This window comes from Petaurus breviceps, unplaced genomic scaffold, assembly GCF_028583685.1.
Source record: "Petaurus breviceps papuanus isolate PSGF00001 unplaced genomic scaffold, PetGlider_PUasm1.0 37, whole genome shotgun sequence".
Taxonomy (NCBI): domain Eukaryota; kingdom Metazoa; phylum Chordata; class Mammalia; order Diprotodontia; family Petauridae; genus Petaurus; species Petaurus breviceps.
In genome coordinates this window covers 97,129,890-97,156,246 of record NW_027186296.1, presented here as the reverse complement: position 1 = coordinate 97,156,246, position 26,357 = coordinate 97,129,890, and the positions used below count along the sequence as shown (strand labels likewise).

Sequence of the window (26,357 nt, the reverse complement as noted above, 5' to 3'; positions counted from 1 at the left end):
TTTGAGCGCAGCGTCCGGAGCGGGCTGGGGGGAGAGCGAGAGTCCGAGAACAGGGTTCGGCGCCTTCTCCTCTGTCCCCAGCCAGAGCCCGTCTCCCCCCTCCCCCCCTCCTCCCCTACCCCGCCCCCCTCCCCCCCCCCCTCCTGCCCCCCCCCCCCCCCCCCCGCCCCTGCCCCCCCCCGCCCCCCCTTCCCCGGGTCCCGGGATCTCTCCGTCTCACCCACCGCGATGGAGGACGACGGGCAACCCCGGACCCTGTGAGTACCCGAGCAGGGAGGGATGCCCGATGCCGCGAGGCCCGGGCCCCTGGGGGGCCGGAGGGCCGGGGGGGTGGGAGGAGAGATGGGAGGGGGGGACAAGGCCGGGCCGGGGCCGGGGCGGCGGCCTCTAGCTGAGGAGGACACGTACACATTCTTCCTCCCTCGCCGCCTCCGCCTCCTCTCTCCTCCCAGGCAGAGACCTCCTCCCCACTCCCACCCCATCCCGGAGCCTGCCTCCCCTTCCCCTTATCTGCATCCCTTGTCCCAGTATCCGAGAGGCTGAGGCTGTCAAGAGACTCACCGCCCCTTGTTTTTTACCCCCGTCCAGGGTCGGGGGGTCCGAAGAGTAAAAGACTCAAAACTGGGGGGGGTGGCAAGGGGAGGGGGCTTGGTGATGGATGCAGGGTTAGGGTGGGGGGCGGGGAAGAAAAGGGGTGGGAGGGTCCCCGAACGGGGTGAAGGAGGTTAGCTAGCGGAGCATCTGTCTCATTACCTTCATCCCCTGCACCCCAAATTCAGAACCTTGTGTGTCAATCACTGCGCCTTCTCACTCCACTCTTATTTCTGCCATACATACAGCCTCTCCCTCTGCTGATCTCTCTTGACTGGAGTATTCACCTCATTTCTGTGCACTTGTCACCCAAGCATCTTCCTTTCCTTTTTTTTTTCCTCTGCAATTCACTTGGAAAGCCGCCTCTTCCAAATGGATAACCACTTGTTGAGCTCTTCTTGCCCTTCTCACTGGTCACTTTTAAGCCCCGAAACTTTCTGAGTTGGATGAAAAGAATGTCTTTTCTGAGCTTTTGTTTTGATGTCTCTGTCGTTTTCTTTTATTTTGCTTTTGTCATGTAAATGCAAGCAGATGAATGACTCCCTTCTTTAAATGACTTAATTTTATTGTCTTCTTTCTGAAGTGATGACTCAGCATTTGTATTCCTTTCCCTGTAGTGGTGGCATTCCTTTTTCCCTTCTGCTACCGTGTGTATCAGTTTATTCTGAATATTTATAATGGGGAATGTAGTTGTTATCTTTTATTTTGTTGGGTATCTTTTATTTTCTTAGTCTTCTGCTTTGCACTTCCCGTCTTCAACATTTGGAGTTAGATTCCTACTCTCAATACTTATGTCTGGTTATCATGATTTGAGGTTTACTTTACTTGTCCCCGTTAATAGACCAAATGATCTTGTGGGAAAATTACTTTCTTTGGAGTGGGGTTAAGATGGTTACACGAGCAAGTTGAACATTTGGCTTCCTATTGGTTTACCCTACCCAAAAAAGTAAGTGCTCCAGTAATATACTTTACTTTGAAAATTATTTTCCTTTTACTATTTATTTTCTTGTGAACATTGTATTAACCCTTTTGTTGATCACAGAACACTTCTCAAAGTGAGTCCCAAAACAAAGCTACACATCAGGGCTTATATAGCCTTCTCCTGGCTCAGAGAATGTAACAACCTTATTGACCCACTGGCCAATCAAAAAGTATTTACTGAAAAACAAGCCTCCCTCCCCAGGCTTCTGGTGCACTTTAGCCTAGGGGCAGGGAAGATCTTCAAAATTTGCATTCCCATTACACCTTTCCATTCCTGTTTTCACTGTCTTTTTGGGAGAGATGTTTTCCATATTAGATTTTCAGAATGGGGGCCAATTTATGCATATAGAATATACGAAAGGCCCCTTTTGGTGGAAACTTTGTATTAATATTTTTTGTTGTCTTTTCGGTTTGGTCTTCTCTTTTCGGAAAGAGGAGAACTGGAGCAAATTTTGAAATTTGTTATTCACTAATGAAGCCAAGTTCTAGTGTTTAGTTAGTGATGTGTAATTTGACTTGAAGTATTTGGAGAACTAGGTTTAACCTCCAGCTAGGATTTCTTTAACAAGGTAGAAGTTACTTTGTGTCTAAAATCTGAAATGTTTACATCATAACAGATTCTGAAGAAATAGCAGTTTCTTAATTGACACACTTGCCAATTACTCTTTAGACCAAAAATTGTTTTCCTCTAGAAACAGAGCACTCTTACTGAGATTTTCGTTCATCCCATATAGTACATTGACAACATCACATTTTTACTTCCACAAGTCTCATCAGGCTTTATCCAACAGTCCTAATATGCTAACCTCTTTTATGTCACCTGTTTCTACCCCTACCTTCTATACCTCCTCATCTCATGCTCTGACACTCATCTAAACTTGGATTTATCTGTTTACAGGTATGTACAAATATGTTGTGTATATATACATAAGTAAATCCTGTAAACTCTATCCATACCCTTGTTTGTCAATTCATGTTTCATTGCCCTATTTCCCTTTTTCTTTTTTTGACTTTGCTGTGGTAAGCTTTCTTCAGACTTCATCCATCCTCCCTCCTATGTATTACACCTTGTACACTGTCTTTTATGTAATATCTATTCATTGTTTTATATTCATTGTATTCCTTTCTTCAAATCAGTATAGATAGCAAAAAATACTAGTTTTCATCATAAACAGAAATAATTACCCTATTTCATATAGGACAAGCTCCATTTTTCTGTTTACTATCATAGAAATCACTAATAAAAATTTAAGATAAAGTAAGTTCAGATTTGTGATGTATCAGAAAAAAAGAATAAGTTTGAATTCTTTTTTTTTTTTTTTGAAATATGCTTTCTGGGTTTTTCCTTAAACAGATACTTGCAGGCACAAGTTTGAAAATGTTAAGAGAATTAATGTTAGATACTGTGTCTGACTATTTGCCTTAATTACTTTGATCATGTGATCTATGGAATACATTTTCAAGCAGTTAATATGCTTTTAATCATGTACTCTAACCAAGACTTGTCTGTTACCCTGACATGCCTGTGTGTTACTAGTGAGGTTTTTTCCCTACAGACACACACAAGCTAAGACATATGGTTCTATCTTCAGAAAACAATGTGGTGTTAGCTAATAGGTAGGTTTTTAAATATTAATTACCTACAGTATTATTTATTTATTTTGTAGTGCTTAAAGTGGTATAGGATTGCATTTTTGAGAATAGTGTTATATTTGCCATACTCTACTTGAAATGCATATTTTTTTGATGTTTGTTCTCCTGACATTAATTTTTGTTTAATAAACAGTAGGTAACTTCCCATATAGAATATAAGGAAACTGCTTTATAGCTGGTATGGAAACATGATAGAAACCTGCCTCATAAGACTACATCATCCAGACTAATGTAACTTTTTTCAGGGAAGAAGGGAAATATGTTTTGACATATTGTATGCCTGCTGAATCTATGTGGAATGTCTCTTTATTATAATAGGGGAGGTCCTACTATATTAGTTTATTTTCCTGTTTGCCTATAGTGCCAGATTCTAAAGAAATTATGGAGTTAGAAAAATATCTCATTAATTCAATCAGTGAAAAGTAGAAGGTTTTAATTTGACTCTTTCACATAACTGGGAATCAATTAAAAGTCTAGAAATCTAAATTCAGTATTATTAATAGGAAAAACTGTATTAGGGCCCCATTATAAAACCCCATGATGTCAAAAACTTGGTTATCTTGTCAAATCAATTCCCCTATTATATGTATTGTCACTGTATCAAAACCCATAACATAGTATATCTGCCTTGCTGACTACCCTTCCACCCAAATAAAATAGTTGTGTCTGGCCTAAGGAAGCAACTTTGAATAAGTGACTTGTCAGGGATCTGCTTAAGGATGCTCTTTTTGACCTCTGGGGATTTGGTAAGAGCAAAGTAGGTTTGTTTTTCTTTTTCTCTTCGGCTCTTTGTCTTTCCATCCCCTCTGCATCCAATGGCTAACAACACTGACCACTCAATTCCCATAAAATAGTGTTTTAAAATAGAGGTACCAGCAACCTTAGAGGCATAGTGCAAAAGTGTTACTTTGGTAATGGTGGAGAGTTACTGTTAAACAACTTTACTTCAGCTTTTGAGCTGGATTTTAACACTGATATTAGAGATGAAAAATATCTTTTTCAGTTTAGTACTTACAGTTTTTATAGTTCCTGCCCTTAGAAGAGAAAACAGTGCTCTAAAGTATGCCCTTCCTTTTTTCTTGTAGTCTAATTGTCAGGCGTACCCTTTTACTAACTTTGTTTTGGAATTCCTGTAAAGTTTTCATCTGTACATTGATTTCCCTTCAAATACAAGAATTTGCAGTGTAGAATCTTTCTAATATTTTAGATTCTTCAGGTAACTACAAATATTTTTTTTCAATGACTATTTCACATAACCAGCATAAGGGGTGTAGGGAAACACTGACAGCTATGTTTTGCAGGGTAGAAGAAAAGGGTAACTTACCTTTCCCATTACACAATCTATGTTTTTAAGTACAAGTGATCTGGAGAGTTCACTATTACAAATATCTTAGATTGGTTTTATAGTATTTTCTAGGAAATACTTAATATTTGATGATGTAAAACCAAATCATATAGTACAGGTCAGGGTTTTTTTTAAAATAACACAAGAAAAATACATAACCCACTTTTTTTTAAAGCACTATATAATATGTGACTTATGCAACTCTTAAAATGTTATGCTGTTATGAGTAAAAGAACTGGTGATCAGATTTTGGCAAAAATTTAGGAGACTATATTAGGACCTTCTTAACATTAGGATATTAATGGAGTGATCTTAGCGGTGACTTTTTTGAAACTAAAAGTTAACTACTAACATTTATGTAGAGTGTAAAAATTAGGCTGTTAATTTTTCTCCATAAAATGAGGCATGTGATGGGGGAAAAGTAAAGCTGAGAAATCTGATATAGAAACCTTTATCAGTTGTCTACATTATAAATTATATTCTATTGTGAGATAACAAGAATTGATCTAAAAATTATTTAGTGCTGTTTATCTGATTGCTAGAAATGAACACAGTTATCTAATTGTTCATTTAGGGAATTCTTTAAAACCTATTATATATATATATATATCTTTACATATATATTGCGACATAAAAGTTTGCATTTTGGAATTAAGTGGTCTGAAAAAGGAATGAACGAGAATAACTTTATTTTATGATTATACCCTCTTCAAACTAGTTAATTACAATATATTTCCTGCAAACATTTTTTAAACAAGAAAGTTTTACATATTTTTTCAAACTTTTTAATACTTTACATTGGTTTTTAATACATATGCTTCTATGTTGATTATTAAATTGTTTCAAATGAAAATAAGAACCTATTTACTTCTAACCACTATAAGGATGCAGTCTCATATTTTTAACTAAAAATTCAACTAGTTCATTTGGTTAAATAAAACAATTTCCCACAAGGTTCAGTTGCGAGATAGCCCAGGTAACTTTTCACAAAAGAAAGCAATGACCACTAACTACATCACTCACAGATAAATACTAGTAGTTCCAAGCAAATGAATATGGACAATGCATAAGTCCATTACTACTGCTGGAAAAATGCAATGCAATATATGTGGTCGTCTATTGGATCAGTGATGTCGTATGTGAAGGCTAGTATAGAAACTTTGGATGAAATTATTTACTATTAGAAACAATTTGTCACTTAAGTATTATGGAATTTTTTTGTTGCCTTTTCTGAATGTGTATATCAATAGTTTCTACTGTAAACATTTTAATGCAATTAAAAATTATTGTTTATTTTCTCCCTCAGATTTTTATAATTTTACCTTTTCTTGTCCTGTGTCATTTTCTCTTTTGGATTTCTACATTTCAGAGAAATTTAGATGGTTTAAAACTATCTAATTATTATTCATGTAGGACTTATTTTTGTCTAGAAACTTGTCTGATTTTCCAGATGTTATATATTATAGTGATAATGAAACTTAATATAGTTTCTTCCAGAAAGCTAAATAAAGCATGTTAATGTTTTATCTACATTGTTTTGTTTATGTGATTGAAGGATACTGTTTACATATAAGTTCTTTGTTTTTTATGGAAGACTGGCTATCTTTACATACAGTAAGTGAATTCTAGAAGACTTATAAATTCTGGAGATAAAGCACTTTTAAAAATCCATAACAGAGGGTATGTTAGGTTTACCTTTTTGTTTCTCTGAATCTCATAGGATCTTCCCTCTCTGCCAGTTACTTCTCCCTCCATCCCCAGGAAAGTTATATTTTTGATTTTAGGAAAATTAACATTCAAATTTACTCTCTTCAAAACTATACTTTTATAAGGATTCTGATGCAAAGTATAGCTAAGTAAATAAGGTGAAACGACTATATAAAGATGTATAATATAGCATGGTAACTTTTTTTACCTCATGTGAATCTTAATCCAGTTAAATACAAAATTTAACTAATAAAAATGGAAAATTTCTTTTCCAAATTCACTATTTCATTTTCCCATCCCCTTAAATCTCCAGTGACATTGGCTATATTTTAAAAAATGTGTATATGTGACTGTGTATATATTTTTATACTTATATTGGCATTATCCCAAAATGCTGTGTAGGGATTAAAATAGACCCACCTTATAATTTGTTCCCTTTTTGTCCTTTTAACATCTTAATTCTTAGAGGTTGGTGTTTATAATACAAGTGACTCTTTTGAGTTATTTGAGACTATTTTGTGGCTATTATCTGTAATACAGATCTTAGTTTGAGAGGTTTGCCTTTTTTCCCCTCAGATATTCTATGGAAATAAAAAGCCTGTTCTGCAAATGGAGAAGAATTGAAATAAATATAGTTATATTAACTATAAGTCCACAACTTAAAGTCGCTCTTAAAGTTCCCAAAAACTACCTCAGTGGCAGAAAATTTTGTGGTGCTTATAAAAAAGTAAATGTTCACATTTTATTTGTAGGATAAGGTTCAACATTAAGAAACTGAGAAATTTTATGAAGATAATGAAATATCTTAAATTACCTAAAAACTTGTCAGTGGAAAGTAAGAAGATAATATTTGTGAAAATATTATTTTTCCCCTTCTTGTGTAGCTATGTAGGAAATCTCTCCAGGGATGTGACAGAAGTCCTTATTCTTCAGTTATTCAGTCAAATTGGACCATGTAAAAGCTGTAAAATGATAACAGAGGTAAGATCTTCCCAATAAAATGTGACATCAACTACCATAGCATTTTAATTTTAAAAATGCAGTGATGCATGTGTTGATAGATAAGGATTTTTTTTTTCTGTAAGCTCTTGGAATAAGCTCTGTCAGAGGGAGCTTGAGTTTGGCCAGGTTGGTTATAGTACCTAGATGTTTTTGTCAAACTGTGTTCAAAGAGGTTTCATTTAAAGTCGCGCTTCATGCTACATTGTTGTCTTCAGAAGATGCTGAATGTAAAAAGATGTTCTTGATGTTGCATCTGCTCATGTTGAAAACTGAGTGAAGTTATTTGAAAGTAAATATAATCACATGAAATTGTAATATACTTAGTACTATGCAGTGCATCTTAGGTATGTTTAGTAACTGTCGATTAATAATAACCAGCTTTGTATACAACTACACTTTTAAAGTAGAAATCTATTCTTATATTTAAAAGAAATTACCAGGAAGATATCTGGGACAAAGTCTATAAACAGTATTTCCTCCATTCTTTCTTTGTCTTTTTGTTATATCCTTTAAAAATTAACCTATATTCTCCCCTATATTAATTTGGGTTTATATAGGTTAAGTTGTATAATCCTAATCTTCCTTTTGTCTTCCAAATTTGGAATTCCCATCATCTAATAATAATTGATGATATCACTAACAAGTGTAAAGGAAACAATTCACTATTGTTATTCTTAAGTGTTACTTAGTGATGCCCTTTAAAGTTGTAGAGCTGTAAAAGTGGAAGAATCCAAAAGTCCTTAAACAACTAGTAATTTATTTCCCTTTTGAAGTAATTTTATTTTAAAACTTGAAGAATCTTATTTTTCTGTTGAAATCTTGAATTGCTTTTGAGAAGATTCTGTACATTGCAAAATAGACTTGAACCATTTTTCCTTATTATTCATAATGTATGGAATTTTTACAATTTAGTATAATACAGTAAATTTATTTAAAATGACAATTCCTGGAGTGCATTATCTTAGAGCACCTGGCATAATGTAAGCACCAAATAAACATGAAATTAGCCAGTTGTTTTAAAGTAGGCTAATACTTTTAGCTTTCAAAAGCCTACAGCAATTTTTTTTAACTAACAAGTAATGAAGACTGTTGTTTTTCCAAAACTGTTTTTTGAAATGGACTACTGTATATTTTTCTACAGTTAGCAATCTATGCTAGATAACTCCTATACTACTTAGTAGTAGGAATGAAAGAGTAAATATACTAACAGATTTTGGAAAGAGTGGAAGACTCTACCCATAGAGTTTTAGTTCCATATTGCTTTTGTTAGTCTTCTCTTTTATAAATGTTATTAATATTTGTTAATTAGCTCACTTAAATTTGTTTTAAGATTTGAATTCTTTTCTCTTAGTTTCCACAAGTGAAAATAATGTTGACACTATTCCAACAATAGGATTTTGTGTGACAGCCCAGGGTTTTTTGCCAGAGCTAATGATCACACTTCTCTGTTTCTGATTAAATGTATTCTGATTGTTTTGTCACTATTGTTTTAAGAGTCCTATTTTTGGATCACTTTACTGAAATTTTTCCAGGCACAAGAAAATAGTTGTGGTTAAAAGATTCTTATTTTGCTGGTATTTTAGTCCCTTTTCAGACCATCTTGAAATATATACACTAATTCTCTCAGTAGCATTTATAATGATCAGGGAAGGTTTTGAATCATATGTTTATTATATGTACTGTGCAATTATGAATTAACTTAGAATCTAATTTTGCAAAATTGTTTTTGTAACAATTTTTTTCACAATGTGTAATTATAGATATGTCCTTAAACATTGTTTACTTGCATTTTCAGAAAACACTTGAAAATTTGATAAACTGAGATCAAATTCAAAATTAATGGAAAGGATCTCTGAACTAGATTTGTGAAATTCTAGGAAGGCTCTGTCTTAGAGAATTTGTTTCAGTAGGTACTATAAGTCCCTCACTTTGTTTCTTTTTCTTTTGTAAGAGGAAATTAATATGTAATCCAGTCTACCAGTACCATAGGAAATCTCCTATAGTACTGATGAAAGTCAGAAAGGAAAAGACTTACACTGTGATTTTATTATCCTGTGGTTGGTTTTTTTTTTTTTTGATTCACGAAACTCTAGAAGATGCAAGAGTATAATGCATGAGTACAACTCATCCATTTCAGATGTACATAGGAGAGAGAAGCACTAGTAATTAGTGATCCTTACCCTTCTATTCTAAATTTCAGGTTCTCTTTGGTCTAACTTTTGGAGTTGGAAGAACTCTTAGGGGTCATCTAGTCCAACCCCCTCATTTTACAGATGAGGAAACTGAGAAGTAGGGAAGTGAAATGACTTGTCCAAAGACACCCAGGAAGTTAGTAGTAGAGTTGGGACTGGAATTGGAGTCTTTCTGACTCCATCCTCTTCCACTACTCAGCATTGCCTTACTGCTTCTAATGATATATGTAGCATCATTTCAGACTTGGTGTACTTAATTTTGTGTTTTGAACATTATTGGTAAAATAGTCTTTAAAATAGTTCTTTTATAGAAATTGGATTATATATATTTTTCACTAATTACTTTATGGTTGATTACCTGTTAATCTTTGGTCCAATGTTTTTAACTAATACCAATGACAAATGTTGAAGCACTTTGGTACGTACTAATAATTTTAATAAAGAACACTTTTATGTTAGTAGCACCAAAATTATTGGAAATAATTTTTGATATAAAGCTAAATTATTAGAACATTACAAAACGATTAGACCACTTTTTTTAATTTTTATTTTTTTAGCAATTGGGGTTAAGTAACTTGTTCAAGGTTACACGGCCAGTTATTTCTGGGTGTGGTGCTAAGTATCTGAGCCCGGATTTGATCCCAGCTCATCCTGACTCTGGGGCCGGTGCTCTTACTCACTGCGCCACCTGGCCACCCCTAGAGCACATTCTTATAACTTAAGTTTAATATTGGCAGGCTATTATAGTCCCTTTTATGGTTCTTTAAGAATATCAACTATAGGGGTGGCTAAGTGGCGCAGTGAATAGAGCACCGGTCCTGGAGTCAGGAGGACCTGAGTTCAAATCCGGCCTCAGACACTTGACATGCTAGCCGTGTGACCTTGGGCAAGTCACTTAACCCCAATTGCCCTCCAAAAAGCAAAAAAAAAATATCAACTATTTTCCTTCTTATTATGCTTAAGTTATAAGGTTTATCTTTTAAAACTTTAGGCTTCATTAGCTATTTGCAATCTCACTTAAAATTCCTAGCTGTCAATAATGTTTTTTCCTGGATTTTCTTCTCAGCAACCCGATAGCAGAAGGGTCAACTCTTCTGTTGGATTTTCTGTTTTGCAGCATACAAGCAATGATCCATATTGCTTTGTGGAATTTTATGAACACAGAGATGCAGCTGCTGCATTAGCGGCTATGAATGGGAGAAAAATTTTGGGAAAGGTAAGTGTGAAGAACACTTTGTACCTTTTAAAAAGTAACTCCACACACATATCTTTGCATGCTAACTACTTTTGATTTGTGTTAATTTTTGGTGACTTTTCAAACACAAAGAGCTGCTAAGTCATCTGTTTTTGCTTTATTCGGTCTGATACTTCATTAAAAAATCCTTCCAAATTAAAAGTAAGTTAGTGACCTCAGTGAAATGGCTAATTGTATTAAATGCAATCTTTATTTTTAGGAGGTCAAAGTAAACTGGGCAACAACACCAAGTAGCCAGAAAAAAGATACCTCTAGTAAGTATATTGTAGCTATTATGCTACACCTCAGGGATCAATATGGTGGCATTTTTATGAATTCCAATTTAATCATGTTTTCTCCAATCCTGAGGTCTACTAATTAAGTTCCTGAGTGTTTTTATCCTAAAATGCTTCGATTCCAGATCACTTCCATGTATTTGTTGGAGATTTGAGTCCAGAAATCACAACAGAAGATATCAAATCAGCATTTGCTCCTTTTGGTAAAATATCGTAAGTATTATTATCAATATCTCACTCAGTAGTGCCAGGAAAGTTGTTTAAGACTGACTTATTTCAGAATTAGGATTTTTTTCCCCCTAGTTAGCATTGTTTTGTATTATATTATTTTAAACTGCAAATGTGGTATTTTAGTGTTCTTGAGTCTTGTTTTCAACTAATTCTGTGCATAATATATGTTTATAAATGAAATTGTTCTGTATGTCGACTTTAAAGAAACATGTTTAGTAGAGTATAAGTAAATGCTAACCTAAAGTCCAGGTTTTTGTAAATGTTTTGAAAATGTATTAGATAAAGATAAACAAAAGGAACTGTGATTTAGGCTGTATATGAATGCTTTGGGGAGGGAGGGAGGGAATAATAAAGTAAAATCTTAGAATGTGTTGTTATGAATTTAGTATAGTGAACTTGTAGAGATTATTCTTGCTTAAATGTAAAATACATTGTTTTCATGATTTAGTCAGTAATAATTTTGTTGCTATTAAAATGTCTGAGTCAAAGGTATTGTGATATATGAATAGATATTCTTGTTGGTGATGCATGATTATGCCAGAAATGGGAAAATGCCATTTGATCTTTCTCTAACACATGTTGTAAAATTTATAATATATTCTGTGATCAAATGTTATTAGAAAATTAAAAATTTTACAAGTGCTACAAGTAATATATCTTGTCTTGCTATTTAAAAGCAAGATATTTTGTAGATTTATTTTCTACAGATTTAAATTAATGAACATTTAATACTGCTTTACAGGAATATAATTCAGCTAAGAACAACAATGTTCATTTTTCTATAGTTTTTGTTGTTCTGTATATTTAATTTTAATGGACCAGTATATTTAATTGTTAATTTTCTATTTTTGGTGTTTGCTTTGCTTTTAAATCTCTTAAGTGTGGTAAGTAATACTATTTTTAAAAATCAGTATAAAAAGAATAATACAGGTTGCTGTTTCTCAATCTTTATTTATACCTGAGACCTGCAGTTTTTCTAAAGTCCAAGTCACAATTAAAAGTAATAGCATTCTGGTTATTTTGCAGAATTGCTCATAAGAATGGACAGGATCTTGAAGGCTAACTGCAAGGAACTGTGCACACTGGAACTCAGTTGTAGATTTTTTTTCTCATTTTCTATTTATTCTTATTATACATTATTTATATATACATATTTTAGTATTTACATTTTAACATTCTATATTCAGTGCAGTTCTATATTTCCAATCATTTTAACTTACTCACTAAAAATTTCTGTGTAAATTTGTTGTTTTCGTACTGGTGTGCTTAGCATTGTTGTTAGTTTTTTATTCTCCTTTCTTAAATTTCTGAAAATGTCAATTTTTCAAAATTTACAGCTGCCCAAACTCCAAAATGATGGTAGAGAATTGACCAAGAAAAATAAAGAAATCTGTTAACAGGCCATGTATGCCTTTTTAATTCCTATTTTTTTCCTCTTTTTCAATTTTTTAATATTTCATATATTTTGTATCACTAGGCAGAAGACATTTAACTATTTAGAGATTGCATGGTAAAGTAGTTAGCATTGTTAAAGTAATTTATAGAACAGTAAACCTTAGAGGACCATAGTCAATAGAATATTAGAAAAGGAAACTATTGTTCCCTTTAATCTTCAAATTTGAGCATTTAGTTTTAGAAAGAATAGGCTGTATTTGATAGGTTGCATGTTTATTACATGTTTTTGTCCTACTGCTTTTTTCTAACAGGTAAAGAAGCAATAGGGAAAGTTCAGGAATGGCTATAGTTAATTAGGGTTAACTGGAAATTTATATAAAAATATGCTCACAATACAGTGTGTGTGGTTCCTTTTAGTTTTTATTTTGAAGGTAATTATTATTTCCCTCATTTAGCTGTGCTTCTTTTCACAGGGATGCTCGGGTAGTTAAAGATATGGCAACTGGAAAATCAAAAGGCTATGGTTTTGTATCGTTTTATAACAAACTGGTAAGTAACTTCCAACTCCATATTTTATTTCTTGTAGAAATTTTAGTCACTGATATATCTGAAACCTAAATATTTCAAATATGTAATCTACTAGCTTAAATATTTATTGTGTATGGTAATTTAAAAAAATTTTTTTCACATACTGTCTTCATTCTTTGTCCATGAACTTGAATATAAGAACATGATATTAGTTGGTAAAGATAAGGAAGATTTTTTTTAATGTTAGTATAGGTAAAGTGGGTACTTTTTATGATAATTTTAGAACAGAAGTTTGGCTACAGTAACATCTATTGAAATAACCACACTTGAGTGGTAACTAGTAATGTCCTGACATTAGGATAATAAAAAAAAAATTTAACCTTTTCAAATTTTCTTTGATAATGTTGCTCTCTCTGCTTTATAAATAACAATAACTTATTCTTTCTACTTTCCATCTATTATCTCTTTTTGTAACTGGGAATTTAAGGCTGTACAAGAATATTTGAATGAAAATTAAAACAGATTGTGTGTGGTCTCTTTATTAGAAAAAAATATCAAACAACCTTATGTCTAAACATTTTGTTGATCATAAAATACAAATTGAAACACTTAAACCAAAAACTGGCACCAGTTTTTTAGAAACAGGTTTTTAAAAAAATTTTAAGCTTTTGCTTTAGGAACTTAGAATCTTTGCATTTCATTAAATCACTGAAATTTTGAGTATGTAAACCCAGTGGCTAATGACAGGTTTTTTTTTAAACACTTTAATTATGTTGCATAAGTCATGAGTGATTAAATTTCATATTGCATTGACTGTTATTATTATATTTCTCTGTCAAAATGGGTTTCATCTCTAGGTGTCCTGAAATCAAAGTTACATTAAAAACCTGTTTTTAAATATGCAGTTTTATTCACAGAAACATCCGATTTTAAGTTTATGATAGGAGAAAGGTTGTATTCTAATGACACTAAAAATTTCTTGGATCAGGGTTTGTTTTGTTTTTGTTTTTACTTTAAGAATAAATTATTCCTTGATTACCAGCTCAGTGTTTTGAAATTGGTAAGTAAAAAAATTTTTTAATCACTTGAGTTGAAATTAACCTCTTGATATTTATCCATTTATCAGACTGTTGCTATGACTTATTTAGGATATCTGAATTAAAGCTTATTGATATGATTTCTTGAATTCTTGCAACTCCAAAATTCCAATTCCTTATAATAGGCCGTACTTACTGGTGATTTTTTTGTCTAGCAATTGTTTTAAATTTCTCAGTCTTTTGTTATTATTATTTTTTCTTTCTGGATTTATAGGATGCAGAAAATGCAATTGTACATATGGGAGGTCAGTGGCTGGGAGGTCGTCAAATCCGGACCAATTGGGCAACACGTAAACCACCAGCTCCTAAAAGTACACAAGAAAGTAAGACAACTACTATTGTTAAGATTATAGGGATCAAAAAAAAAAAGATTTATAGGGGTCACAGTACATAGTATGAAGAATTTAGTTGGGATCAGACTTATGGATCCATTATGTCTATAGCATGGCCAGCTTAATTGGGGTCTGATTTATGGTTTCAGCACAGAATCATGTCTTAGTGTTCTCAGTAATACCAACCATCATAATTTTATCCTTAGAATTCTAGGTTTCATCCTAAATTTACTGTCTCCAGAGAATAATGGGGTTTGTTTTGAGCACATATTCTTTTAAGGAATGTGAAATTAATTAGATGAGAATTAATAGATGAGGTGATATAAAGAGAGGAAGAATCATACCTTCCTCTCTTGTCTATTTTTGTAGAATTACTGTGTTCATTTTTGTATGCTGATGTAACAATTCAAAATAATACTGTGTCTGAACAATTTATACTTCTCAAAAGCTGAATTTTGTAGGACCTTACAACTAATAAAACCTAAACTTCCCATCTTCTTTCTCTAAAAAGATAGCACAAAACAGTTGAGATTTGAAGATGTGGTAAATCAGTCAAGTCCAAAAAATTGTACTGTGTACTGTGGAGGAATTGCTTCTGGGTTAACAGGTAGGAATCTGTTTCCTTATCTTGTTCTAGTGGGTATTTCTGTACCATTGACATCGTTTCATGGTATGACACCATTTCATGGTACAAATCTGCTTTAAATGTTATGGGGGTTTTTTGTCTTTTTTGTTTGGTTTGATTTGGTTCTTGTAGATCAGCTCATGAGACAGACATTTTCACCGTTTGGACAAATTATGGAAATAAGAGTTTTTCCTGAAAAAGGTTATTCATTTGTCAGGTAAGGTTGCCACATATAGTCGTTTTTGTTGCTTTCAAAAATGTTGATTCATTCCTTTGAATTGTTTTTGGTTCGCACCATAATATCAACATGCCATATGCTAGTATTCTTTTGCAATGCAAATCTTTTTATAGGCCCATAGGATTTACCTCTTAGAAGGATAGGAGCCATTTCTGTAAGCTGTCATTTTACATGCATGCTTCATTGTGCAAAGTTGGGAAAAAAAACCAAAATACACACATCCAAAAATGAAGTCTACAACAAACAACAAAAAAAACTCTTGCAACTGTTTGCCTTAAAATAAAAGTTTTAACATATTGTTTTTTCATCTCTTAGATTTTCAACACATGAAAGTGCAGCCCATGCTATTGTTTCAGTAAATGGTACGACAATTGAAGGACATGTAGTTAAGTGTTATTGGGGTAAAGAATCTCCTGATATGACTAAAAACTTCCAACAGGTAATTGGATTCATGAATTTCACACTTTTTCATATATGAATTAAAACATGTCCCAGAGGGAGTTTTATAACTTTCTGATGAAAAACCTGAAGCATAGTAACATTTTTAAATGTCTTTAAATGTTGTTAAAAAGAGAATAAACTTTAAGTTGTGCTAGCGGCTCTTCACAGGTGTCACCTTTAAAAATTTGCATAACAACGTCTTATACCATGAGGATCTTCACTCAATACATTCTTTCTCTTGTCTCTGTCTCTTCACAAAATCCTGAATAAAACTTGTTTCTTATATATCATCTAAGAGATTTATTTTTCCTAGGTTGACTATAGTCAATGGGGCCAGTGGAGCCAGGTGTATGGAAATCCACAACAGTATGGACAATACATGGCAAATGGATGGCAAGTGCCATCCTATGGAATGTATGGGCAAGCATGGAATCAGCAAGGATTTGGAGTTGAGTAAGTTATCTCTTCATATTTTTATAATAATCTCCATGGAGCCTATGCCGACTTTTCTGAGTTGCTGATTGGTTAAGTAGTAGTGAAAGTGAAATATCAAATCTTTTATAGGGATGTGTTTGATATGGGGATTTTTTTATCCTTATTGCCTAACGCAATGTTTTCTATAATCCATAAGTAGTGAATGATTTGGCAGATTTCCTTTTTCCTAGTTAAACTTATTACATTTTAAAATAGTGCCAAATAAAAGCTATTCATAAGAAGTTGAAAATGCTCAGATTTCTTTTATACTGTTATTCACTGTTTAGTCAGGACTATAAGAAAGGGTTAAAATGAACATCACCAGTGTCTTTACATTGTGGGGTCTTCACACCAGTTGCTTTTGAATTCTTAAGAAATACAGTTTAGTCATGTAAGGAAGAACCTTTTGTAGGCTTAGTTAGTTTTGAGTCTTATTAATATTTTTTTCCAATTACATGTAAAGATAGTTTTTAATATTCATTTTTGTAAAATTTTTGAGTTCCAGATTTTTCTCTCTCCCTTCCTTTCTCGCCTCCCCAAGACAGCAAGCAATCACATATAGGGTATACATGTACAATTATGTTAAACTTATTTCCACATTAGTCATATTGTGAAAGAAGAATGAGAATAAAAGGGAAAAACCACAAGAAAGAAAGAAAACAAAAAAAAGGGAAAATAATACTCTTCAATCTGCATTTAGACTGCATGGTTCTTTCTCTGGATGTGGCTAGCATTTTCCATCACAAGTCTTTTGGAATTGTCTTGGATCATCGTATTGCTAAGAAGAGCTGAGAAGTCTATCATAGTTAATCATTGAACAATGTTAGCTTTGAGTCTGACCATTAGCCATGGTTAGAATAATGTGTTATGTAGTTAGCTTGGTGTGTATTCTCATAAATTTGATTTCACTTGTATGATATAAGCTATAAGGTAGCCTAATGCCTTTATTTTATTGGATATTTGCATGTTAATTTCTCAAATTTGTGTAATTCTGAAATGAGATTTTACTTTATATATGGAATAAATAGAAAAAAATTACCTGATACCAAATAAAATATGTAGCATTTTTTGTTTTTTTTTGCTCCTATGAGTTAGTTCCTGATACTATTTTGGGCTTCTTTCAATATCACAGAATCTCAGAATTTGAAGGAAGGAAAACAACAGTTTTCAGAAGCAAGCTAGTCCCAAACTGTATTTGTATAGGAATACCTTCCCCATCTCTCTCACCTGAAAACCAACAAGTGACTGTTCGCATTTTTTTTTAAACCTTCAAGGCAATGGAAGGAATCTCCTTCCATCTCCTCACCACCTCCTAAGGCCTTAAGGCAACCTGTTCCACCTTTGGGTACTAAGTTGTTAGGAAGTCTTTTGAGTCTCAGACAACCCTAAGCCTTCCTTTTAAAATCTCCCATAGGCTTTACACTGTGTATGAAGTACTCTGAGGTTGTATAGTACAAGATACCCAAAGTAGTACATGTACTATAGTTATGTATGACTTCTAGTGTATATGAAATTTCACCATTTTAAACCTTTTTTTGTAGATTAGTGGGGCATGAAACCCAAAGATATTTTTTTTCTTTTGGTTCTATTACCTTTTTTGGTCTTTCTGTTTCAAATGACTGTAATCCTTTGTAGAGCAAGTATATTTCTTTTATTAGCATCTCCTTTAAAATTTTGCAGTAAACATGCTGCTCTACAGAAGTTTTTTGTTACCAAAGAACTGTTAGATTCTGTATCTTCACTATAGATGAATTCTAAATGAAACATTTCTTTCTTTATAGCCAATCTCCATCTGCAGCCTGGATGGGTGGATTTGGTGCTCAGCCTGCTCAAGGACAAGCTGCTCCTGTAATACCTAACCAAGCTGGATATGGCATGGCAAGTTACCAAACACAGTGAGCTGGGACTCTTTAAACAAAAGGGTAATTCATAATAGGCTTCATTTTCCAGTGACACACTGTGAAGACGGGAACGTAGACATCAGGAAATGGAAATATTTATTTTTAAAATGGAAATGTTTGGAACCTTTAGCACAGCTTTGCTTTGGTGAAGGACACACATGTCTTCTAGTTCTGCCTTTTTTTTTTGTTCATGATGGATATGAACATGATTTTTCTTTGTGTACAAAAACAAAAATAAAGTCAATAAAGACAATTCTGACTACAAATTTTGATATAATAGCAGCAGAGAAATGGGTTATGAATTTTGCTTCTTATATTACCATTCCATTTTTTTCTGTTCTGTCTTCATTGTTTTATATCACTGTTCTAAAAGGAAAAATTGGGGATCTGGTAATACAGTGAATCACTTATAAGTTCTACATGAATCTTGAATCCTTTTCTCTTAATGGTGGACCAAATATTTCATCCCGAAACAATTGTCATTCAGAAGAAATACATACTTTGCAAGTAACTTAAGAGCATTTAATTATTTCCTGAATGCCCAAAGAAACTGAAGTTTGACATAGAAATGTTGCAGTCTAAAAAAACTATCTGATTTATTTGAACATATGTTTGTGGTCCACATTTAGGCACATATCAGAAGTGTTTTTCTTATTAAAATTACAGTATATTGCATTTAATTTTGGAAGCAAATTTTTAGCAAAAATGTTCAAGTGGAAGTCAGACAGGCATACTTGGTCATTTGCATTAAAGACTGAAAACTACATATTGTAAATATTTAATAACTGCAGTGTTTTAAAAGCATGTTCAGATATAGAATTAGCAATCTATTTGAAGTAATAATATATTCTACTGCTTAGAAGTGGTAGATTTACAAGAATGTGCAAGGATAATGTTTCCAAAGTTGGTTTTTATGTAAAGTTACATGAATTACTATTTGGAGAGAGCCTTAATCTTAATTTCATAAATTTTTAATGCATTCATGCATTGAACTATATCATTAAATTTTTATTTTATTTTGCTTTGTATTATTTGGTATGTAAATACATTGGTTCAGAGCTTTGTAAATGTATTTTAGGATTACTATAAATTGGATAGTGAGTGTTTTGAAAATTTTAGGGGAATTTTTTAAGCCTGAAAATATTTTGCCCAAGAATTTTTTAAATAAGATTGTTAAAAACATACTATTTTAGACTACTCAATGTGCCATTTGGAAAATGGAGATAAAATTGAATCAGTACACTGAGTTATGACTTTCTTATTTTTAAAGTTTATGTCTTAATGGGTGGTTTGCATGTGATAGACCTGTACAGAGGTGGGGTGTTTGTATACTATGTATAAATGGGAAATCATGAAGGTGTTTTAGATTGATGATTATTTCTGAATAATTTTCTAGATAAATTGACCTAAAACTGCCTCAAATTTGTAGCTGAACAGGAATGTATACTACGCAATTCTGTCTATATTATATATGACAGCTAGGGGGTGCAAATGTTTCAGCTGTGTATTTGAATACACTTGAAACAGAAGCCCCAAAACTAGAAAACAACGCTTAACAGTCAAGTAAGTTACAACTTGCACTGACAAATTGCTATTTTTAAAAGTTAAAGTTTCAGAGTATATAAGATGTAGTTTAATATAAGCAATTTTATAAGTAAAAGTTGCTGTAATGTATTTTTCCCTTTCCCTTTAGTTATACATTTACCCTGTCTAGTCTGTTTCTCCTTGTAGATTTACAGGACCTCAAGTTTTGTCCAGGTTGTAACTCTTGTGTCCAAGTTGATAAACTGATAAAGTTCTTTCATTTCAATTAGAAATGGAGAGTTAGAAAAGAGCTGTACTAGTCAGCAGCTATGCTTTTCTGTTATAAAACTTACCCAGTTAAGGTAAATATCCTGAGGGATAGTATTTTTTTTAAAAAGTTGTTTTATATATTAAATGGAGAATGTCCAAGTGAGAATCATTTGTTTTCTGTAATTAGGCATTTAAAGAATTAACTGAATTTTAAGAACTGAACTTTTTATTATACAGAAGAAAAAAGGGCTTATTAACTCACCTAGTTTTAAACTATCAGCTAGATTTTAATACTTTTTTCTTCTAAGTACTTATTTCTGAGTTTAGGTATTCAAATAAATTTAAAGCAACAATTTAGATATTTGACCTAACGTGTTAGTTAGCTATTGTCATCAGTATGCACTGATAACAATATTCTAGGATTAAAAAAAAATCTTTTAGCATACAGCTTCATTACTATAAATGGGCACATTACTTAAGTGTCTTTGGCCTTAATCTAAAAGGATGAAGAACAAGATTTCATGATCAACTAATGAAAATGATTTAAGCCGTTTTTATTTTGTGAAGTTTTTTTGAGTGACATAATATTTCTTCCCTGTCCCTTCAAATCAAGCCTTCAAACTAATACAGGTTTAAATGTTTAACTGATTTGTTTCTTAACATGATAAGAGTTTTTATTTTCTTCATCCTAATTCAAGCTAAGAATTGTTTCCTTTCTTTAGTGTTTATAAAAGCATCAATGAAGATTGCCTTTGACACTCAAAAAAGCCTCAGGGCAAACTTTTGTGGAGGTTTATTATAGTGATATGTTTTTACTCTGGTATTCTCTTTGCTCTGGTAATTTATTTACTAGTACTAACTCCCTATATGCCACCATGACTTTATTTCTACAACCATTGGCAGTTAGTGGCTGAATGACTAGCCTTCTTATGCCAAAGCTGTAAATCACAGTTGAAAAAAGTCTTTAAATAAAGACTAGACTATATGACAAGTGATTTATTCTGTATTGTCATTTGTAATTCTTCCTATATCTACTCTCAAATCTAAATATTTCATTATTGTTTATATGTTAGGATATATATATTTATTTCTAGATACCATATATATTTCATGAAGCATAATTAACAGTAAACTAAAATTTAATCTCTGGATGATAGAGGTTTTGCATACTCCATTGAAATGACTTTTTCAGTTTAAAAAAGCAAACAGAATGAAATGTCATTATTTAGACTCCAAAAATTTGGATGTTAAGGTAATTGAATGATGTCTGGAACAAAATTTATCCTTGTATTATCTGGAGAAAAAAGATTAGTTTGGCAACTGAGGAACAATAATTTTTTTCAGGAAATGTCTTCACTACTCATATGTTCATGCACTTTAATAACACTTGCTAATTAATGTTTATTCAGGGAAGACCTCCATTTGAAAACATTGTGTTAGATTTTTTTTTTCACTTTTCCAATGTACTAGAAAGTAACTAAAACCTTTAAAAATATACTGTAACTTTAAACTTTTTACCAATTGGAACTGCTTTTCGCTCTAATCTGAATTAGTAAATTTGCTTAAGTATGAAGCATTCTGCTATATCACTATTGAAAATGTGTTATCACATTGTGAATTTTAAATAGGTTGCAGTAAATACTTCAAAAGTACATTAGCATGTAAATGACAATTATTTCTACATCAGTTCCTAAATATCATTTAAGAAATTTAGTATGCCAGTATCATGTTAAAGTGCCTTAAAAATATGAAGTAGGAGCATTTCTTACTCATAATTTAATATTAGTGAAAACTGAAGTTCAGACAGGCTGCATCCCATTTGGTTCGAGAACTTCTATTTGGGTATAAGTTGAGTACATACAATCATGGTATACTAACTCTTTTTAAAAAAAAATTGTATATCAATGTGCTGAATCAAGAGTTTTCTAAATGCTGCTCTAGAGGGCCTGCCATGCTTTAGGTTTATGTGTATGGAATTGGTAGGGTATGAAGAGCAGTTCTTGACTTAATTCGACTTTGAAATGAAATGCCAATTAAAAGTTAAACATTGACACTTTTGTAAAGCTGGAAATTAGACATGTTGGGTGAAGAGAGAAAAGTGTACTATATTCACTCAGCCTTCATAGTCTATCTTTAAATAAGAATGTGAAAGGGAAACTTAACAAAAGGTGTTTAATGTGAACAGTTTTTCTTTTTAGTATTCCAGTAATTTTTCCAGACTTGTGCCAAGATTTAATATTAAGTAAAATGCATTGAGATTGTTGCAACCTTCACAAGTCATTTTACATGAGATTTTCTTTTGGGGAAATAGTTCCTGATAACCTTGAAGTTAGCTTGTTAAATTCACTAAACCTGTATAAAACTGAAGTGCTGGTGGACAGCTGTTAGAGGAAAGTTAAAGTAATTGTACTTTTACAGAGAATCTGTCAAGACTAAGCTGGCTATATATAGCTCTTGCAGCTGTGTTTAGGTTGCCTTGGACCTCATGCATGGGATTGTCTGACTTATTCTTGCGCACAGGCAGCAGTTTTGCAGAGATGTTATTTAGTATTCTGCAGAATAGAATACTTGTATACAGTTCTTTATTTTCAGCAGTGGAGTCAATATGTGTAGTAATACCTATCACTGAAAAATAATAGCAATGTTTTGTTTTTGAACTGTCTTCGTGCCTTAGATTTATTTGGCCCTTCGAAGAGGACTGTTTAAAAAGATAGACCATATTGTGGTCAATTACTAACTGCAACTAGGTCTATATTTTGAAACTGATAGCAAATTATCCAAATTTCCAAGTTTGACTGTAAAATGGCCAAATTATTTTAATTAATATTTTTGGTTATCTTTTTTATTGTTTCGTTGTTTGATTTTATTTTATGTTCTTTATCAATATGGAGAGGCAGAAAGGCCTAAGAACAGAATTGATGTTAAAGTCTGGAAGACTTTAACCTGTGACACATACTGCCATATCACAACATCTTGGTGTTTCAGACATCTTTGAAAGAAAAAAAGTTGAAGAGCAGTTGTTTACCTGCATTAACAGAGGGAATCTGCTCACTAGGGTGACCGTTTCATCTGTAGGGAATTGTCCATTTGGATTTTATTCAAGGCAGACTCCATGATAGGTGAACAGCCTAAGCAAACATACATCTTGTTTTGTGCCTTACTGTAATAATTGAAGGGTCATTGAACCATTCTCTGTGGTTGCAGTTACCAAAGAATCTTCTAAGTCTATAAGACTGCTTACTCTCCCAAGTCAAGTGCATTTTAAAAAAAGTAATCACTAAACAAGTGCCATCTGTTATTTTTTTTTTCCTTTTTGGAGGGGGAACAGCAGGGCAACTGGGGTTAAGTGACTTGCCCAAGGTCACACAGCACGGCACCTAACAGTTAAGTGTCTGAGACCGAATTTGAATTCAGGTCCTCCTGACTCCAGGGCTGGTGCTCTATTCACTGCACCACCTAGCTGCCCCAATCTTATTTTCTGTACCTTTCAGTCAGGTATATCACTTGATGTGGCCACAGTTAGAAAATTGTTTACAAAACTCTGTTCCTTTTTTGTGTTTTTCTCTAGGCTACCCTCAGTTCAGATGTACTTCATAATTGTAAAGATGGTGATGTAGGTACATAATGTTTTCTCCATGATCTTTTTTTGGTGGTAGTAATATAATTTTTCCTTTTATCCTTTTGATATCTTTTCCATGAGATTCTATAAAATGAACCCTTTAGTGCTTTTCAAGATTGTGTTGCTTCCAGATTTCTTCAGTCTGTGCTTGACCTTAAATATTTCAGCTGTATTTTGGCCTCCCAGATTCTTCCATGGATGCTCTTGGGATGGTATGTCCCAGGTGAATATCATGCTAAGGTTTCTGTGAACATTTAAAAAATATATATTACTGGTTTCCTTTGTAATTTTATGTGTTTATTTTATGCATTTAAAAATTTTAGGAGGAGTCTGCCTGGCAGTCTGCTAAAAGGGTCCATGATACAAAGGTTAAGAACCTCTGCTCTAGACCTTTTCTTTCATTTCTACTTTTGGCTATTTCATGAGGCAATACTGCTAGCAGTCATTCACTATTCTTAATTTTTTACAAATGAGTTTGTATTCCAAATATGTGTACCCCTTGGTTGCCTTGCCTCTGCTTGGCAAGATCAAATGCCAATTGCATCAAGCCCCCAAATTTTACACGGTCATAGATATGAGACTAGCAATCCAAATAAGAAAAAGTAAATGTGTAAAAACAAATTTTAATGCCCAGATTATATCTAGTTGCTGACCAGCCTATTAAATTAATGCATCTTTACATGTATATATGCATGTGCAAAAATAGATAATGAATTTAGTTCAAAATTGAATAGGAATAAGAGTGGGCTGGATTGCATTTTGGAAATTCGTTCTTTTAATGATCCTAAGCTGTTCCTGGTACAGATACCTGAGTTTTCAGACAATTGTGTTCCTCATTAGGGTGGTGACTCCAAGGGCAATGGAGAAATGCATAATAGACTCGGGTAGACTTCAGCATGTTTTCAAAGTTTTAAGCAAGAAATGATGTGAAACGGTGGTGTCAATCTGAAATAGAAATGGGAGCCACTCATTCATTCATAAGGATCCTTATGGACTGCAAAATTATTTGTGTTTTACTGCATTTATATTTGTTAAGTATTTGCTGATTACGTTTTAATCTGGATTGTGTTACATTCAGTATTATGGGCCACTAGTGTTTTGACTCCTCTAGTGAAAAAGATGCCATTGATGAAATTTATGATTGGAAAAGGATCAGTTATGTCAAGCATGGGACATTGAATGCCTCATTGATACCTGTGAAATGTAAAAAATATTGGAAGACCTCTAACATGTTGTCCCTGTGGAGGAGTTTAAAAAAGTATGAACAACATTTACACAGGATGAAAAAATATGAATATATGGTGATCTATGCCGGAAAATGGGATCACCCACAATGAGATCTCAGATCCTTTTGAAATGAAGTATGTGAAGATTTCAATAATTTTAGCATTTTAATATCTAACACTTTAACATGCTGAAAACAAACCTTCATAAGTATATTTAGTACTAACTTAATGTATAGATATGTTAATTTTGAGAGTCAAACTGTTGAGATTTTAAAATAATTCCTTGTAACTTGGATTGGAATTTATTTAGAATTCATCACAATTGATCACTTTTAAGTGGAGAAGGGAGATGTGATGGATAAAGGAAAACATGCTCCTGGATTTTCATGACACTGATCCTATCTATCTGACAGCTCCTTAATATCCTTTGCAGGCTCATCATCCTTGACCATTCCCTCTAGATGGTATATTTGAGGGTCTTCCATATCATTATCTGTCTGCTGAAAATCTCAGATGAGATATTCTATAGATATTTCAACTTATGCCCAAAATAGAATTCTCTCCATGCTACCCCCTTTCTAGTTTCTCTTGAGGGCACCTCCTTTTTTTTTCCAGTCATATTTATAACCTGAGGATTCTTCCACCATCTCCTCTCTCCTCTCATCCAACTAGTTGCCAGGTCCATCTACCACCTCTGCATATCACTCAGTCCCCTTCCATTAATTCATAGCCAGCATTTCCCAGCCAGGTCAGGCCCTCCTTATCTCTCATCTTGATTACTATAGTAGTTCCCTATTTAATCACTCTTCCTCTTCTATTTCCTCACACCAGTTTAACCTCCATTTACCTGACATTGGTATTCCTAAAGCACATTTTTGACCACCACACTTCCTTGCTTAAGAAACTGGTGACTCCCTTGTGTCTAGCTTTTAAAGCTCTTTGCAATATGTTTCTACCCTACCTTTCCAGGTTTATTATAAGATATTCTTCAGGTACTCCTTGGTCTAGTGAAACTGGCCTGCTTTCTTTTCCTTGCACAAGACATTCCATCTCATCTTTTTGCATTTCTGTATGCTATTTCTCATGCTTGGAATGTGCTCCCTACTCATCTTTGCCTTATAGAATCCTTAACTTCCCTTCAAAGGTCAGCTCAGGTGCCATGTCCTATGGGAAACATCCCCACAGTTTGCATATATTTTATATATATGGTTTCCCACACATACTATAAGCTCCAGAAGGACAGACTTTTCTTTGTGTGTGTGTACACTCATACACATACACATACACACACATACATATATATATATATATATCCCTAATACCTGCATGTAGTAGGCATTTGATAAGTATTTATTGAATTAAATATTGCATGCCTTGGCAGACAGGTTAGGCCATCTTGGGGGAGATATGGGATGATGGGGATAACAGATTGATAAGTGTAAAATTATATATAAA

At 33.3% G+C, this 26,357-nt stretch overlaps 1 protein-coding gene across 9 annotated transcripts; it reads left to right on the top strand.

Moving 5' to 3' along the window:
- Positions 1–155: 155 nt before the first annotated feature.
- Positions 156–21,052, top strand: TIAL1 (TIA1 cytotoxic granule associated RNA binding protein like 1). 9 transcript variants are annotated; one of them, XM_069099081.1, is made up of 14 exons: positions 182–257; positions 1,433–1,537; positions 3,129–3,189; positions 7,162–7,258; positions 10,538–10,687; positions 10,926–10,980; positions 11,127–11,214; positions 13,101–13,176; positions 14,467–14,575; positions 15,096–15,191; positions 15,342–15,426; positions 15,763–15,886; positions 16,202–16,341; positions 18,144–21,052. In XM_069099081.1, the coding sequence occupies exons 3-14, from the start codon at positions 3,149–3,151 to the stop codon at positions 18,259–18,261; spliced, it is 1,179 nt and encodes a 392-aa protein (XP_068955182.1). In that variant the 5' UTR covers positions 182–257; positions 1,433–1,537; positions 3,129–3,148; the 3' UTR covers positions 18,262–21,052. The 9 variants fall into 9 exon arrangements, with proteins under 9 accessions (XP_068955183.1, XP_068955184.1, XP_068955181.1 ...); XM_069099080.1 differs by lacking the exon at positions 1,433–1,537 and having other exon boundaries at positions 177–257; XM_069099084.1 differs by lacking the exon at positions 3,129–3,189.
- Positions 21,053–26,357: the final 5,305 nt, after the last annotated feature.